Source organism: Gavia stellata, chromosome 5, assembly GCF_030936135.1.
Source record: "Gavia stellata isolate bGavSte3 chromosome 5, bGavSte3.hap2, whole genome shotgun sequence".
Lineage (NCBI taxonomy): Eukaryota > Metazoa > Chordata > Aves > Gaviiformes > Gaviidae > Gavia > Gavia stellata.
In genome coordinates this window covers 35304325-35317266 of record NC_082598.1, presented here as the reverse complement: position 1 = coordinate 35317266, position 12942 = coordinate 35304325, and the positions used below count along the sequence as shown (strand labels likewise).

At 37.1% G+C, this 12942-nt stretch overlaps 1 protein-coding gene across 2 annotated transcripts in view; it reads right to left on the bottom strand.

Moving 5' to 3' along the window:
• FAT1 (FAT atypical cadherin 1) overlaps window positions 1-11922 on the bottom strand; it is a 104531-nt gene extending 92609 nt beyond the window's left edge. Inside the window, exon 1 of one of the 2 annotated variants that reach the window (XM_059817978.1) lies at window positions 8640-11922. In XM_059817978.1, coding sequence (XP_059673961.1) covers window positions 8640-11907 — 3268 coding nt within the window. In that variant the 5' untranslated portion in view covers window positions 11908-11922. The remainder of the gene's footprint in view (window positions 1-8639) is intronic. The other variant, XM_059817976.1, reaches the window with a different exon arrangement.
• Window positions 11923-12942: the final 1020 nt, after the last annotated feature.

The window sequence follows — 12942 nt, the reverse complement described above, 5'->3', positions numbered from 1 at the left end:
ATTTTAGTTGCATGAAATTTTAAGAAAATGTTTTTTAAACTTAAATTATTACTCAATTTAGGCATAGTTAATTTTTTTAACATAACTCATTTTTTCTTGGACAATGGCCTGAGTTTGGCTTAATGTCACTGAAGAAAAATGCCATAAAAACAGAATGAAACCATACAAATCTTCATCTGTGTCAACCTCACTCTTATTTTCAACATCACACTGAACACACTCAAATCCATTGGGTACCATTAACTAGAAAGCAGAAAATAAGATAATACCCCATTTTAAAAATAGTCTACACAACAAGTTTTTAAAATATCTGTAATCAACAACCATAAATATGCCTCCTCAATTTAAGTGTCCACACAGATACCATTGTGTCTCCCATCTTGCAGACTAAGCTAGGATTTCAGCTCTGCTCCATGTATTGCATGCTTGACTATCACTGAAAATTCTGGTAGGGAAGAGAAGTCATCAAAACATGGGATAAATGCTTTAAAAAACAGGTTACTGTGTTTGGGTGAGCATGGTACTGTAAGTGGCTTCATTATTTATTGTCACAACAAAACCTTTCTTCTGGTGGGCCCTAGAGAAGTTTGATAAGGACTCTTCTGCAAAAGACTCACAAGACTGCCAGTAGGAGAGTAGAAATTGGTAGATCTTGTCTCCCAGTCACATCAATTCAAGTTGTTCTCATGCTGCTCGTCTTTCTCAATTCAGTACCAAAGGGAAGGACTGCCCAAGCACAGCACAAAATAAATATGCCACTAGAAAAAACACTGAACATATCAACAATAAAATATCTTTCCAGAGCAGTTAACTACCAAATTAATCTTCACTTGCCCCTGCCTTTTTTTTTTTTTTTAAATACTGTATTATTTTTACTGAACTCCCCTTACAGAGAAAGCTAAGGGAATGACTATTTCTGCATCTCTGACCTGAACTACTTCCTGTTTCCAAGATAATAATTAAAAAATACAGCTTTTCTTATTTAGCAGAGATAAACTAATCTTTCTTGAACAGATATGTTCTCGATATTTCTCAACTCCCCCCCAGAAACCCCAACATACACTTTTATCCTAATATGCACAAAAAAGATGCCTCTGAAACTCAGAAAGTCTTACTTGAATTCCTTTAACAGCTTTAATTATACACTATTCAAACAAATAGAAGATGTTTGCCCTTGTATTATTTTCCGAAGAAATAATGAGTTTAACAGTTTGTGCTTCAATTCCAGGTTTTGACCTAGAATTCTGTTCCAGATGTCAATGTGGCAACTGACTGGCCAATTCCAGAATCCAAGAATAATCTGCACAAGTCCTTTGATTAAGAAAAAAACCTCCTCTGCTGACTAGAATTTCATTCAAATCTCCAGTGTACATACTAGAATCAGATTTTAGCTCTCTTAACTGCTAACTGAAGTGCTGACGCAGTCCCTCATTTAAAAGATTAACCTTCCAAACTAACATTCAGGGGCTTAAGAACTTAACTCTAACTTGGAGTTTATAGAACATAGTAATCATTCTACAAGTGTTTTTTTCTACATCATTCTACAAGTGGGATTTTTTTGTTTGTTTTGGGTGGGTTTTTGTTTGGTGTGTGGTGGGTTTTTGGTTGGGTTTTTTTTGTGTTTTTTTTTTTTTTTTTAACCACACAAACTACATCAGAATAACCTTAGAAATTCTTACTCTAGCACATTTATACCTCATCCACTGAAGAAAGTTAGCTGCCATAGCATACCTATATGGGCAAATCATTAACTTCAGTACAATGTAATGTGGCAGTACAGAATTAATTCAGTGCAGGATGAAAAAAACTTGTCTGAAAAAGCTAATCAGATACCTGGGAGATTAGACTGTGCTCTGAGCTTCACTCATGTATGTACTCAAACTAACTAGGGTAAAAATTTCTTGTGCAAAAAGCTGCAACCACTTAGTATTCTACAGAAATAGAGCATCTCCTAATCCAGCTCTCTCTTCAAAAATAGTGGAAAGAACTACTGCGCTTTGGCAAGAAGAAAACACTCTGAGAAGACCCTCATAGGAGAGGGTTTTCTTCCTATTTATTCCTCATTTTTAACTGGTCAAAATACTCACATAAGGAATTTTAATGCCAAAACCTATGTGCCAATGAGACTATATCTGTGGACAGAAGCTATGCAGGAAAAGTCATTGTCACAACCTCTGTAAACAAACTTTGACTAAATCTTAGAGCATCTCCTCCTCATAGCCTATCATATCAAACCCACCAGGAATATTCTTTCCTGACTATCAACATCACCTAATTGATTACAATTTTTAATTAAAAGTTTAACAGCTTTCTTACAAAAAGATTTGTTCAACATTTTTTCTGTTAACAGTTTTCAGTGACCTATAACCTACCTGACAAATCTGTAATGACTCAGAATAACACAGCAGATGGTTACCATGTGGCTTTGACAGCAGCATGTTTGGAATATGCATAGTAGAAAAATGGAAGTTATTAGCAACTTTTTGGTTTGTTTTTTTTTTTGTTTGTTTTAAATTTAAACTGAGGGAAACTAAGTTCTTGCATATCCTGGTGTTTATATTAATGACTTGCACAAAAGGGGTAACAAGCTAGAGTACATGGAAGGTGCAACTTCAACATCAAGCGATCACTGAAAGAGTATGAAGGAAGTCCCATATTTGTAAGGCTGCTTAACTACAATTAACTTCAAATCATACCAGTCTCAGTTTTGATTAAAAATGCCTCCCCTACCTTCAAGTGGTTTATGGCTGTATCAGTACAACAGACAGACAGAAAATGTTCCCAGGCATTGGAACTTGATTCTCTACATTGCTAAACTGCTTTTGGCCTGTGCCAGCTACCACTCTTCCAAAGAGCACCAAGGCACAGTTAGAAGTCAAAATGCAGCAGATAGTATTCCAAACAATCTGGGTGCAGCCACCCTGCCTAAAGGTAAAAGAGTTGTTAAAATAGATGCAGGCCAGTTGGCTTTTGTTCCAGACAACGCTGCTGGTTTAATAGCTATCCGGTAGGTACTTAAGTGTTCTGCTCCACTGATGATCATAGTATTTAGTCTTTGTTAATGCCTGTCTTCATATTACAACTCAACAACAGTGAGTGGTAGAATGATTTGAAAAGCTCAAAAGCCAAAAATCACTCAAGAAACAGAACCTGAACCTACCCCCTATGTATAAATGTTAATCATGTTGCATTAATTAAAACGCAGGATTACAAGAACACTACTAAGAAATGTTAACATGCTTACTATGTGTTAGCAATGCTCTGTACCTTTTAAGAGTATAATTCAGTACTTTGCTTTACATAGTTAAAATCCTATTCATTCTCTTTAATAAATTACTGTCTTCCCAGCTGGAAATGCTTCTGGTAATATTAAAAATAGTGTCTCATAGCCATTAAGCTTTATTGATGGTATTTTATGCACACAGAGATAGTGCAATAAAATTAGTTTTCTTCCACATGCCCCCATTAACATTTTTTTGTATTTGCTCCTTTAGCATTCTTTACCAAAACAAATCATCTTTCCTTATCATGGTAGCAAGGTTACACTTGAAAATTACATGGTTCCAAGGGAAGACTACACAAAAAAGGTTACAAACCACATCTGACTCAAAAACTCCCCAAACAGAAAAAAAACAGAGACTGGGAAAGTATTAGAAGGAAGTATCATGTGTCTGCCCTACTCTTATTCTTCATTATGCTACTGGAGACAGCATATCAGGCTAGACAGACCTTTGTTCTAATAAAGGCACAGTCATACTTACAACTTAAGTCAGCAAATTAGTTTAATCACCTTGAACTTTGTTGTTATTCGTAGAACAGAATTACTATTATTCTGTAACACTCATGGCCTAATAACTTAAACTCAGGTTACTGAAAGAATGGTAAGATTCCTGGTAACAAGTAACTACATTACTGGATTAAACATGAGTAATAATGTTACCATGGATGAAGTTTAGACTGCCACATCACCCTCAACATCATTCTGGAACTAGGTTATGTGCTGGGAAATATCCTCAATTGCAGACATTTAGAAAAACACCTGATAGCCTTGTAAGTTGAACTAGCTCAGAAGTTTCTGACAACAATGTGTTTGTAAAATTTGCTGTGGTTTAATACAGTAGCTCAAAAAAACTGTCATCAGGTGAAACCTTACTGTGTAGGGCCTACATGTAACACCCTGCATCTGGGTGTACAAGGGTTGCAAATCCAACCGCTCTAGTACACAACTGATTAGACACAACCAGACACCAGGGAATTCACGATTCCTGAAACTTCCTTTGTTTTTGAACATCAGCTTCTGGGATGGACTCCCATCTTCTATAAGCATTGCAATGAGACCTTTCTTAGGCTAAACGACCCAGGGCATCTACACGCCCAAAGTCTGCTGGCTCCCTCAACTATCTAAATTTTGAGCACTAGAAAGAAAATCAACCCCAAAAGAAGACAACATAGAAACAAGATAAAAACCAGCTCTCAGCAATAAGCCAGAAGCCCTGATATCTCAAAGAAAGGAGTGATCTGCTTGGCAAAAATTCTTTGGAAAAGGCCAGATATTGAGCAAAACTAGCAACAGTTCTCATTTTTAAAACTGAAAATCAGTGTGGAAACTTCCTAACCATGCGCTGCTGCTCCCATGGCAGTGTCACATCCAGGCCAGTGGGCGACACTGAACACCCTTGTTACCTATACAACTGGAAGTACTAGGAGTTCTTTCTAATACCATTTTCACATACTAGAGCTTCCATTTTCATTTCACCTTTGAGGAGTGTAAATATTAATGGAAATGCTCTATCCTAATATTTGACAGCCAAAAAGTAAACAGGAAGACATTCTCCTTTTCCCTGCTGGGATGAGAACTGGGACAAGGGAGAGGTTTCCGTATTGCCTTGGTCCCATGTAGCTTCTGCTTTAGGTTCTCCTCCAGCAATTGCTTCTATTGTTCCTTAGAGCTTTTATAAATGGCAGTGGCAGCATGATATTGACATGATTTATCTCACTTTTATTGCTCAGTGCTAATGAGATTTAGATGATGCATGTGTTTTTTTCATGGCACACTGGGATCTGTATCAACACAATGCATTCTGTTATTAATACATCCCAATCTCCTCAACTCCGTATCAAATTCTTTGGGAAAATATTTTACAGCTGCTTTAGTAGGCAATTTATATAGCCAGTTGATCATCTCAGTTTGCAGACTTCAGTCTAGCTCACACATAAAAAACTTCTCCTGAACACACATAACTAAAGGATAAACGCATTGCTTTGTTGTATAAATTCACTACACAGAAATCTTGCTTTAACATTTTTCCCCTCTTGCTGTTACAATACACCCAGAGACTCCATTTATTATGTAATTTTAATTTTATCTCTGTACAGTAACAGTCACAATGCACTGTTATACTTCTGAATCATTATATACTGAGCGATGATCCCAGTTCTCCTTCCGTTACCCACTTGGCTTTCAGTTAACAATTTATGAGCTGGAGATAGCATGAGACCGAGCCTCAAAATAATCTCATTAGTACCACTTACTTTCCTTAGTCATACTTTTGATCTCTATAACTTCCTGGGGAAATAAGTTTCATAACTTTATTATACTTCATGTGAAAAATACTTCCTTTCAGGTTGGTTACCTGTTAACTGCGTGAGTCTTATTTCTTGCATTGCAAAAACCAGACAGTGATATGAGAAAGGTGGTACAGAAACTACTGCAATTTTATAGACTTGTATCATCTTCCTCTCCTCCTTTCCTGACCATTATTGCCTTTTCAGGCTAAAGAATACTTACTTGAAAGCTAAAATATGACTGATTACCAAATTCTCCCCTAACATACTTTTTTCTGTGTCTTCTTGAAAAGCATCAGAGCAATTAGGCAACAAGTAATCAAAGCAACTCCCGAGTTTGGCAGTATGGGTACATTAGTGCTCCCTGCTAAGAGATTTACTTCTAAGGGTTTGGACAGGACTACAGAAAACAAAACCTGTGAAAAATCAGCTGACCTAAAACAAAGGTAAGTCTTAGAAAAAAGTACTCAAAAGTTAGTGACAAAGATATATCAAATTCTATTGTTAAAATTCCAGAATTACAGGTACAAATATCAAACACTAATACAGTTTCCTACCTTTTGAAATGTAAAGCTAAAAAAATCAATTAACATGGAAAAGATAACCTGAAAGTCAACAGAAATTCCATGCATGGAACTAGCTATTTGATCCTCCTATCATCATCAATCATCTAGTCTTTCTGCAAATGTGATTGTTGTCCTTGATTCCTAAGAAACAAGGCACAAAATGATTCCTCTTAGCCACCAAATAGTTAAGTGTTGAATCCAAATAACTTCCTAAATCCAGGTTATCCATCTTTGAACTAAAAGTGTAGTATGATGCTTTCAAAGACAGTAGGAAGAGACGTGTAGCTTAAGGGTAAAGTCAGAAGAGCCCTTTAGCAAACTGAAAAAGTTACCGAGTTGCTTGCCAGATCTCCTCTTTCACAAATTCTTTAATGTGCTTTCTTGGCTAATTATCAGTCTGCTCCCTGTATCAAGGCCAGTCCATTTTGAAAAACATGACAAATATTCAGACTGTGCAGTATAAAGAGTGCTTTCTGTAACAATTCTGGCTTCTTAGCAAAAAAAAAAAAAAAAAAAGAAAAAAACAACAAAAAAGAAAAAAGTCAAGACAAAATTTAAGCTACATTGTCAAGCGTGTAGATACACCATGTTCTTTCCCCGCTTCCTTTAGATCATTTGAAGGAAAAGCACACCCACCAAACACAAATACGCACATTCTTCCCCACTCCAGTGTCTTAAGGGGAATTTGTTCACTAAGACTAAAAACAACCCCTCTTCAAACCCCCCCCACCCCTCAATCCCTCTACTTTCATCCCTGAAGAACTGCAAGCACTAGACACCAGAATATAAAAAAAATGCTTCTCCCCCACTTTGAAAATACAGAGTCACTGTCCTGGACAAGATTATTAAACGGAAGCTGGTTTTGCCCCAGGTTCTACCAACTTTGTAAACCTGGCAGATGAGAAGAAACTTACTTAAACTCACATCAATTCTTCAGTAAAGCAAACTAACCTTGTACCAAAAGAGTAGAGGCAACACATGCAGACAACTAATTCTGCCACAGTAGCAGCGTCACAAAAATACACATACCTGTCCACATACACATAAATAGGTACACATGTACATATTGGTGTCAAAATAAAAATATTTCTTCACTCTTTCATTCTCATTACTGTTATCTATCACCTGGAGAATAAATTGGCAAACAGACTCATTCTGTAGGACAACTAGACACTTTTCTAAGATACTATAATGCACAGTAAACTTGAATGTACTTCTATCAAAAGAAATGCATAATGATGCACAAATGAATAGTCTGCACACATACCAAAGACCCAAAAGTTAAACTACTAAGTCTTGGAAAATACTTAATCCTCCATTTTTAAAAAAATCTGTTCCACAATCTTAGCTTTGATTTTAATGAAGCACATAGTTAAGAGAAGCACTGCTACATTTCAAGCTCTGGAGCTGTTTCTTCAGCCACAAACTACATAATTTCATAACTGATTTTCTATAGAAGAAAAAATATTGCCCATAACAGTTTGTTCACCTAAACCTTCAAGAGTAAAGCAACTTTGTGAGTCTGTATAACCCACATTCACAATTGTGGGAAGCATATAGAACATACAGAATGACTACTGGATGAATCAGATGACTGCCATTTTTTATTCTTAGTTACAAGTTTTTTTTCTGCAAGACATCAATCACACATATGTCATAATTTACCTACATATAACCCATAGATGAATTTTGCACAAGATTGCTCCTCAATTTATTTCAAGGCGCTTAGATAGTAGCACAATATCAATGTTCTATCTTGATCAGAGATGTAAATGAATGAGTAGCTACATAGTTTCCAACCAAAATGTTAGAAGTCAGCACTAGAATTTTATTGAAACCATAATTATGTTTCTTCTGAATACATGACACTGGAATAATTCTCACAGTTGCTTGTCAATTTATGCATTATTAATGAAATGAGGCAACAGTTCAGTCTGCTTCATTTACACAAGTTTTTTAAAAGGCTGCATTTCCGCTTTGACAGAAGCCTTTTCATGAAGGTACTGCTTACTAACTTCTAAATGGGCACCTATAACAAGTCTGAAAGTTAACTACCAAAACCAGCATGTATGGCAGTATCACACCATGCATACGTTCAGTAAATGAAGCAACAGAGATGCCACTTGAGATTAAAAAGCATGAAAATCCCTGCAGAGAGCAGTTCGCTGCCTTAGCTTCACACTCCCACTGTCCCCAAGACAACAGTGTTCACATGAGACAGACCTTCATTTTCTGTCAATAGTATTCTTATTTTTGCCAGGTGGCAAAGATTTTAAGATCTAAGAATGGCTTTAGGTAGGCTGGACAGAAATAAGGACAACAGAGGAAAATTACTTATCAAATGAATACATACAATTTCACTAAAGTGGTAGAACTATACACATTATTGGTGACATCTTTTTGTCCTAAAAGAACATCTTATGTCAATTGTGACAATGCTGCTTCTCTTATCTCTTTCCTGGCACATGATTTTATTTAGAGTATAAAAATAACAGAAAGCTACCTTACCTTTTTCTTCATCTATTCGAAAAACTCCTATACCAGATCCATCTCTGATGGAGTATCTAACCTCCCCATCTCGTCCTGAGTCTTCATCATAAGCAGATACTGTCATTACTGAGGAGCCAACAGGTGCATCTTCTTTTATAAAGCCTTTATCCGCAAATATAGAGAACCGTGGAGGGTGCAAGTTTTCATTCACATCAACTATCTCAACCTCAACGTAACACGTAGAGGACAATGAAATGGGTTTTCCTTTGTCCTTGGCCCGCACAGTCAAGTTATAGAGCTGTTTCTTTTCATAATCCAGTCTTTGTACAATACGTATTGCTCCACTTAGTTTGTCAACATCAAAGGTGCCATCTCCACTGTCCAAAAGACTGTATCGTACTTGACTTGACTGGCCTAAATCAGGATCATAGGCTTCTAGCCACGTAATAATAGTTCCCTCAGGAAGATCTTCTCGAATTTTCACATGATAGTTTGAAGGAATAAACTTGGGCGGATTGTCATTAATATCTTCTACAGACACTTTCAAAATAACTGTTGAAAATAATTGACGTTCTTCAGTAGGTTGGTCCCTAGCCTCTATTTTCAAGAAATAGACGTGCTGTTCTTCACGATCCAGAATCCCTACAACTTTCACAGCTCCTGTCACCGCATTAATAGTAAACTTGTCTGTATCTGTAAGAAGAGAGTATTTCACTTCTCTGTTAGCCCCCAAATCTTTATCAGTAGCTTCAATTTGAATTATTTCACTGTTTGGCTCGTTATTTTCACTCACTTCAACAAAATAGCTATCTTGCAGGAACTCCGGTGGGTTGTCATTAGCATCCAAAATTTTTATATCTAAAAGGTGCCAGGCAGACTTCTGTGGTATTCCAAGATCATAGACAGTAATATTTAGAGTATACTTATCTTTCATTTCTCGGTCAAGGGGAGATAAAATTTTCAGCATTCCTCTTTCCATATCAACAATGAAACTACTATCTTCATTACCTCCAGAGATAACATACACTAGCTTTCCATTGAAGCCAGTATCAAGATCAGTAGCATTCATAAGTATTATGCTAGAGCCCACAGGTTGGTCTTCTCTTATCTCAATGCTGCTGGGGAGAGTACTTCTAAATTGAGGTGCATGCAGATTCACAGAGTGAGTGTCAAAGAAAACATCCTCAACTTCTCCACGACTGTGCAATTTATTTGCTTGTAAGAGTTTCTCTGCAAGCATTTTGGCAACACCAGTTTCTTCACATCGCAAGTTGACCGGTTTGCGACTAGTAGCTACAGTGATGTTGATATACAATGGTTTTGCAAAGTTTTCTCCATCTGTAGCTGTAATTTTCAAACTGTGAAAAGACATTTTAGCACCTAGGCCATCTATTAGTGACTGTTTGAGTGAAAGTACTCCAGAATTTGTATTTAGGCTAAATAAATCCAGTTCATTTCCAGATTCAATCTGGTATCTCACCAACTGGAGCTCATCAGCATCAATAGCAGATACAGTTGTTATTTGTTCTCCAACACCAAGATCCCTGGGAATTGTTCCCTCACAATTTATTTTCTCAAACAGAGGTATATTGTCATTCAGGTTATTTAGAATAATGGTAACAGGAACTTCAACTTCTCGACGATATGGTATACCCCAATCAGAAGCTCGAATCCTTAAATTGTAAACCCTTGGCATCAATTCATAATCCAAGTCTTCTGAGGTACTAATAATCCCACTGAAATGGTTAATCACAAACGGCAAAGGATTTAGGTTTGCAATGCTATAGGTCACATAACCATTCTCCCCTTCATCGGGGTCTTTTGCACTTACTCTCATGACACTCGTACCTATTGGCACATTCTCATCGAAGGAGGCTTTATAGGATGTCTGAGTAAATTCAGGAGGATTGCTGTTCATGCCTAATACCTTAATTAATACTTTTGCAGAAGCTCTTCTGTCACTTGTCATAACTTCAAGTTCAAAATGGGATGCATATTGTGCTTTTATGGGTTCTAAAGTGGTAATAAGACCAGTGTGAGTGTTTAAATTGAATTTTACTTTACCCGGTGTATTTTTAAATACATATTTTAAATGTGGGTAACTAGGCAGAGCTTTCACCATTATCACAGGTGTGTTTGGAGGGGCAAATTCACTTACTTCAGCTCTATATATCTCTTTTTCAAATCTGACAGGACCAGACTTAAATTGTGGTGATGTCACATGAACAACTTTTACAGAAGAAAACTGTGGGGGGTTTCCTTTATCTTTAGCTTGAAGGGTAAGGTTGTATCCAAAAGGTTGGCTCTCCCAATCGATGTGACCAATGGCTTTTATTCTATATTCTTTACCTCCTGGAACAGACCTCACTGTTTTGAACTGTTGAAGTGGATCACCTGCAACAATATTTAATGATGCTATTTCCCCATTTGAACCCTGATCATTGTCCTCTACAGTTACAACCACGTAAGTTGGATCTTTGTCCGATTCTGATGGAGTCAATGTAACAGCTGTAATAACAGGGGCATATTCGTTCGCTTGCTCTACATATACAGTTAGTTTTGCCATACTGCTTATGCCACTGCTACCATACAGCTTCAGCCCACGGTCCACTGCAAGAATTTCCATCTCATAACGCTTAGTGTCCGAGTAGTCAAGTCTACCAGTTAGAACTACCACTCCACTAGTTGGATGTATAGCAAACACATCCGTTCTTTCTTTAAAGCTATAGTAGAACTCTCCATTTGTTCCTATATCTGCATCTGTTGCACTGACTCTTGCGATGCTGGTCCTTATTGCTGTGTTTTCAGGCAAAGAAACACTGTAAGATGTTGGAGAAAACAAAGGCCGCAAGTCATTTGTATCCAGTACCTGTATCCTGACCTTTGTGCGCGTTTCAGCATTTGTATTTTTTTCAACTGCTTTAACAGTGAGCATATAATGGTCTTTTACCTCTCTGTTAAGGATAGCTGTGTTTCCTCCCTTTGTCCGTATTCTCAAAAAGCAGAAGTTTCCAAGAACATATTCTTCAGCTTTGAACAAGTTCTCATTGTCACCAGAAATAATTTTGTATCTTAGGTCCCACAATGGATTTGTAATGTAAATGCCCATTTTCACTGGATGCCCAACATAAGTCTTCGCTGCAGAATTCTCATACACAGTGGCATTATACTGTGCTTGTGTAAATTGCATTGATGGAGCATGATGAGGCCTCTGATTTCCTTCACAGTTTCCAAAATGCTGCACCAGCAGCATCAGCAGCAACAGCATAGTCAAGTATCTTCCCATGGCAGCAATTACAAAGAAACCCTGAAACAACAGAAAGGTGTATTAAGACTTAGGACTGTTCAAATATTATTCAAATAACTTTGATGTTTAGTTTAGAATTCATGCTTGAAAGAAAACTAGAAGTTACACATCTAGGTTACATCCTTTTTTGCAGAAAGTTTCAACATGATTTACAGTAATAGAAAAGCAGATAAATTAAAACTCCTAAAAAATGCCAAGAATCCCCAGGACCAAAAGTCTACGAATTACTACCATGACACAAGGGGAACACACAAAGTTAACTTCAAATAAACAACTCCGTGAAGCAACATGTTAGAAGAAATATGCCAGTGCTGTCTGCTAGAAGCGAGCAAAAACTAATCTGGAATAGTGAACATTCACTCCAGTCCTCTACTTCATATCTGGCCTTGTCTTCTGATAGAAAATTCTTCTCCTCCATTTCACTTAGATTGTAAAATGGCTGATGTCCAATGATGTGGAAGTAAACTGCAAGAGTTGGCTTGAAATTGCCATGAATTCTTCAAAGTATCCTATGAGCACCTGTTCCAAGAATTATAAAAATTATTAACAGAGAATAATTCTGTATATATTGTATTCTCTCCAGCTCTGAGTAGCCTTAGAACAGTAGTGGATAGCAGTGCATATCATAAAAAACATTTTTATCAAGCATCACTAAGTTGTAAAACCAATAAAGAATGAGACGTATTCCTTTATTCCCCTCTCAGAACAGACCTAAAATAAATCAGTATTAAGAGCTGTAAGAACAAGAATCTATCAAAATAACTGGAGGAACTGTTAAGACACGTTTCTCAAACACGCTCGAGAAATGACAGGGAAAGAGCCTGGAACAGCAAGACAGACATGGAGACACCAAGACCGCAGTAGGAAGAAAGACAGAAACCTCAGGAACAAGACCTTTGCGACTATCCTCTTCATCTGGGTTTACACCAACAGTCTTTACTTCCCGAAGTCTCACAGGATAACAAATCAAAGCTTCAGAATGCTTCCTCAAAAAGCCCAAGCTTTCAACAAAAT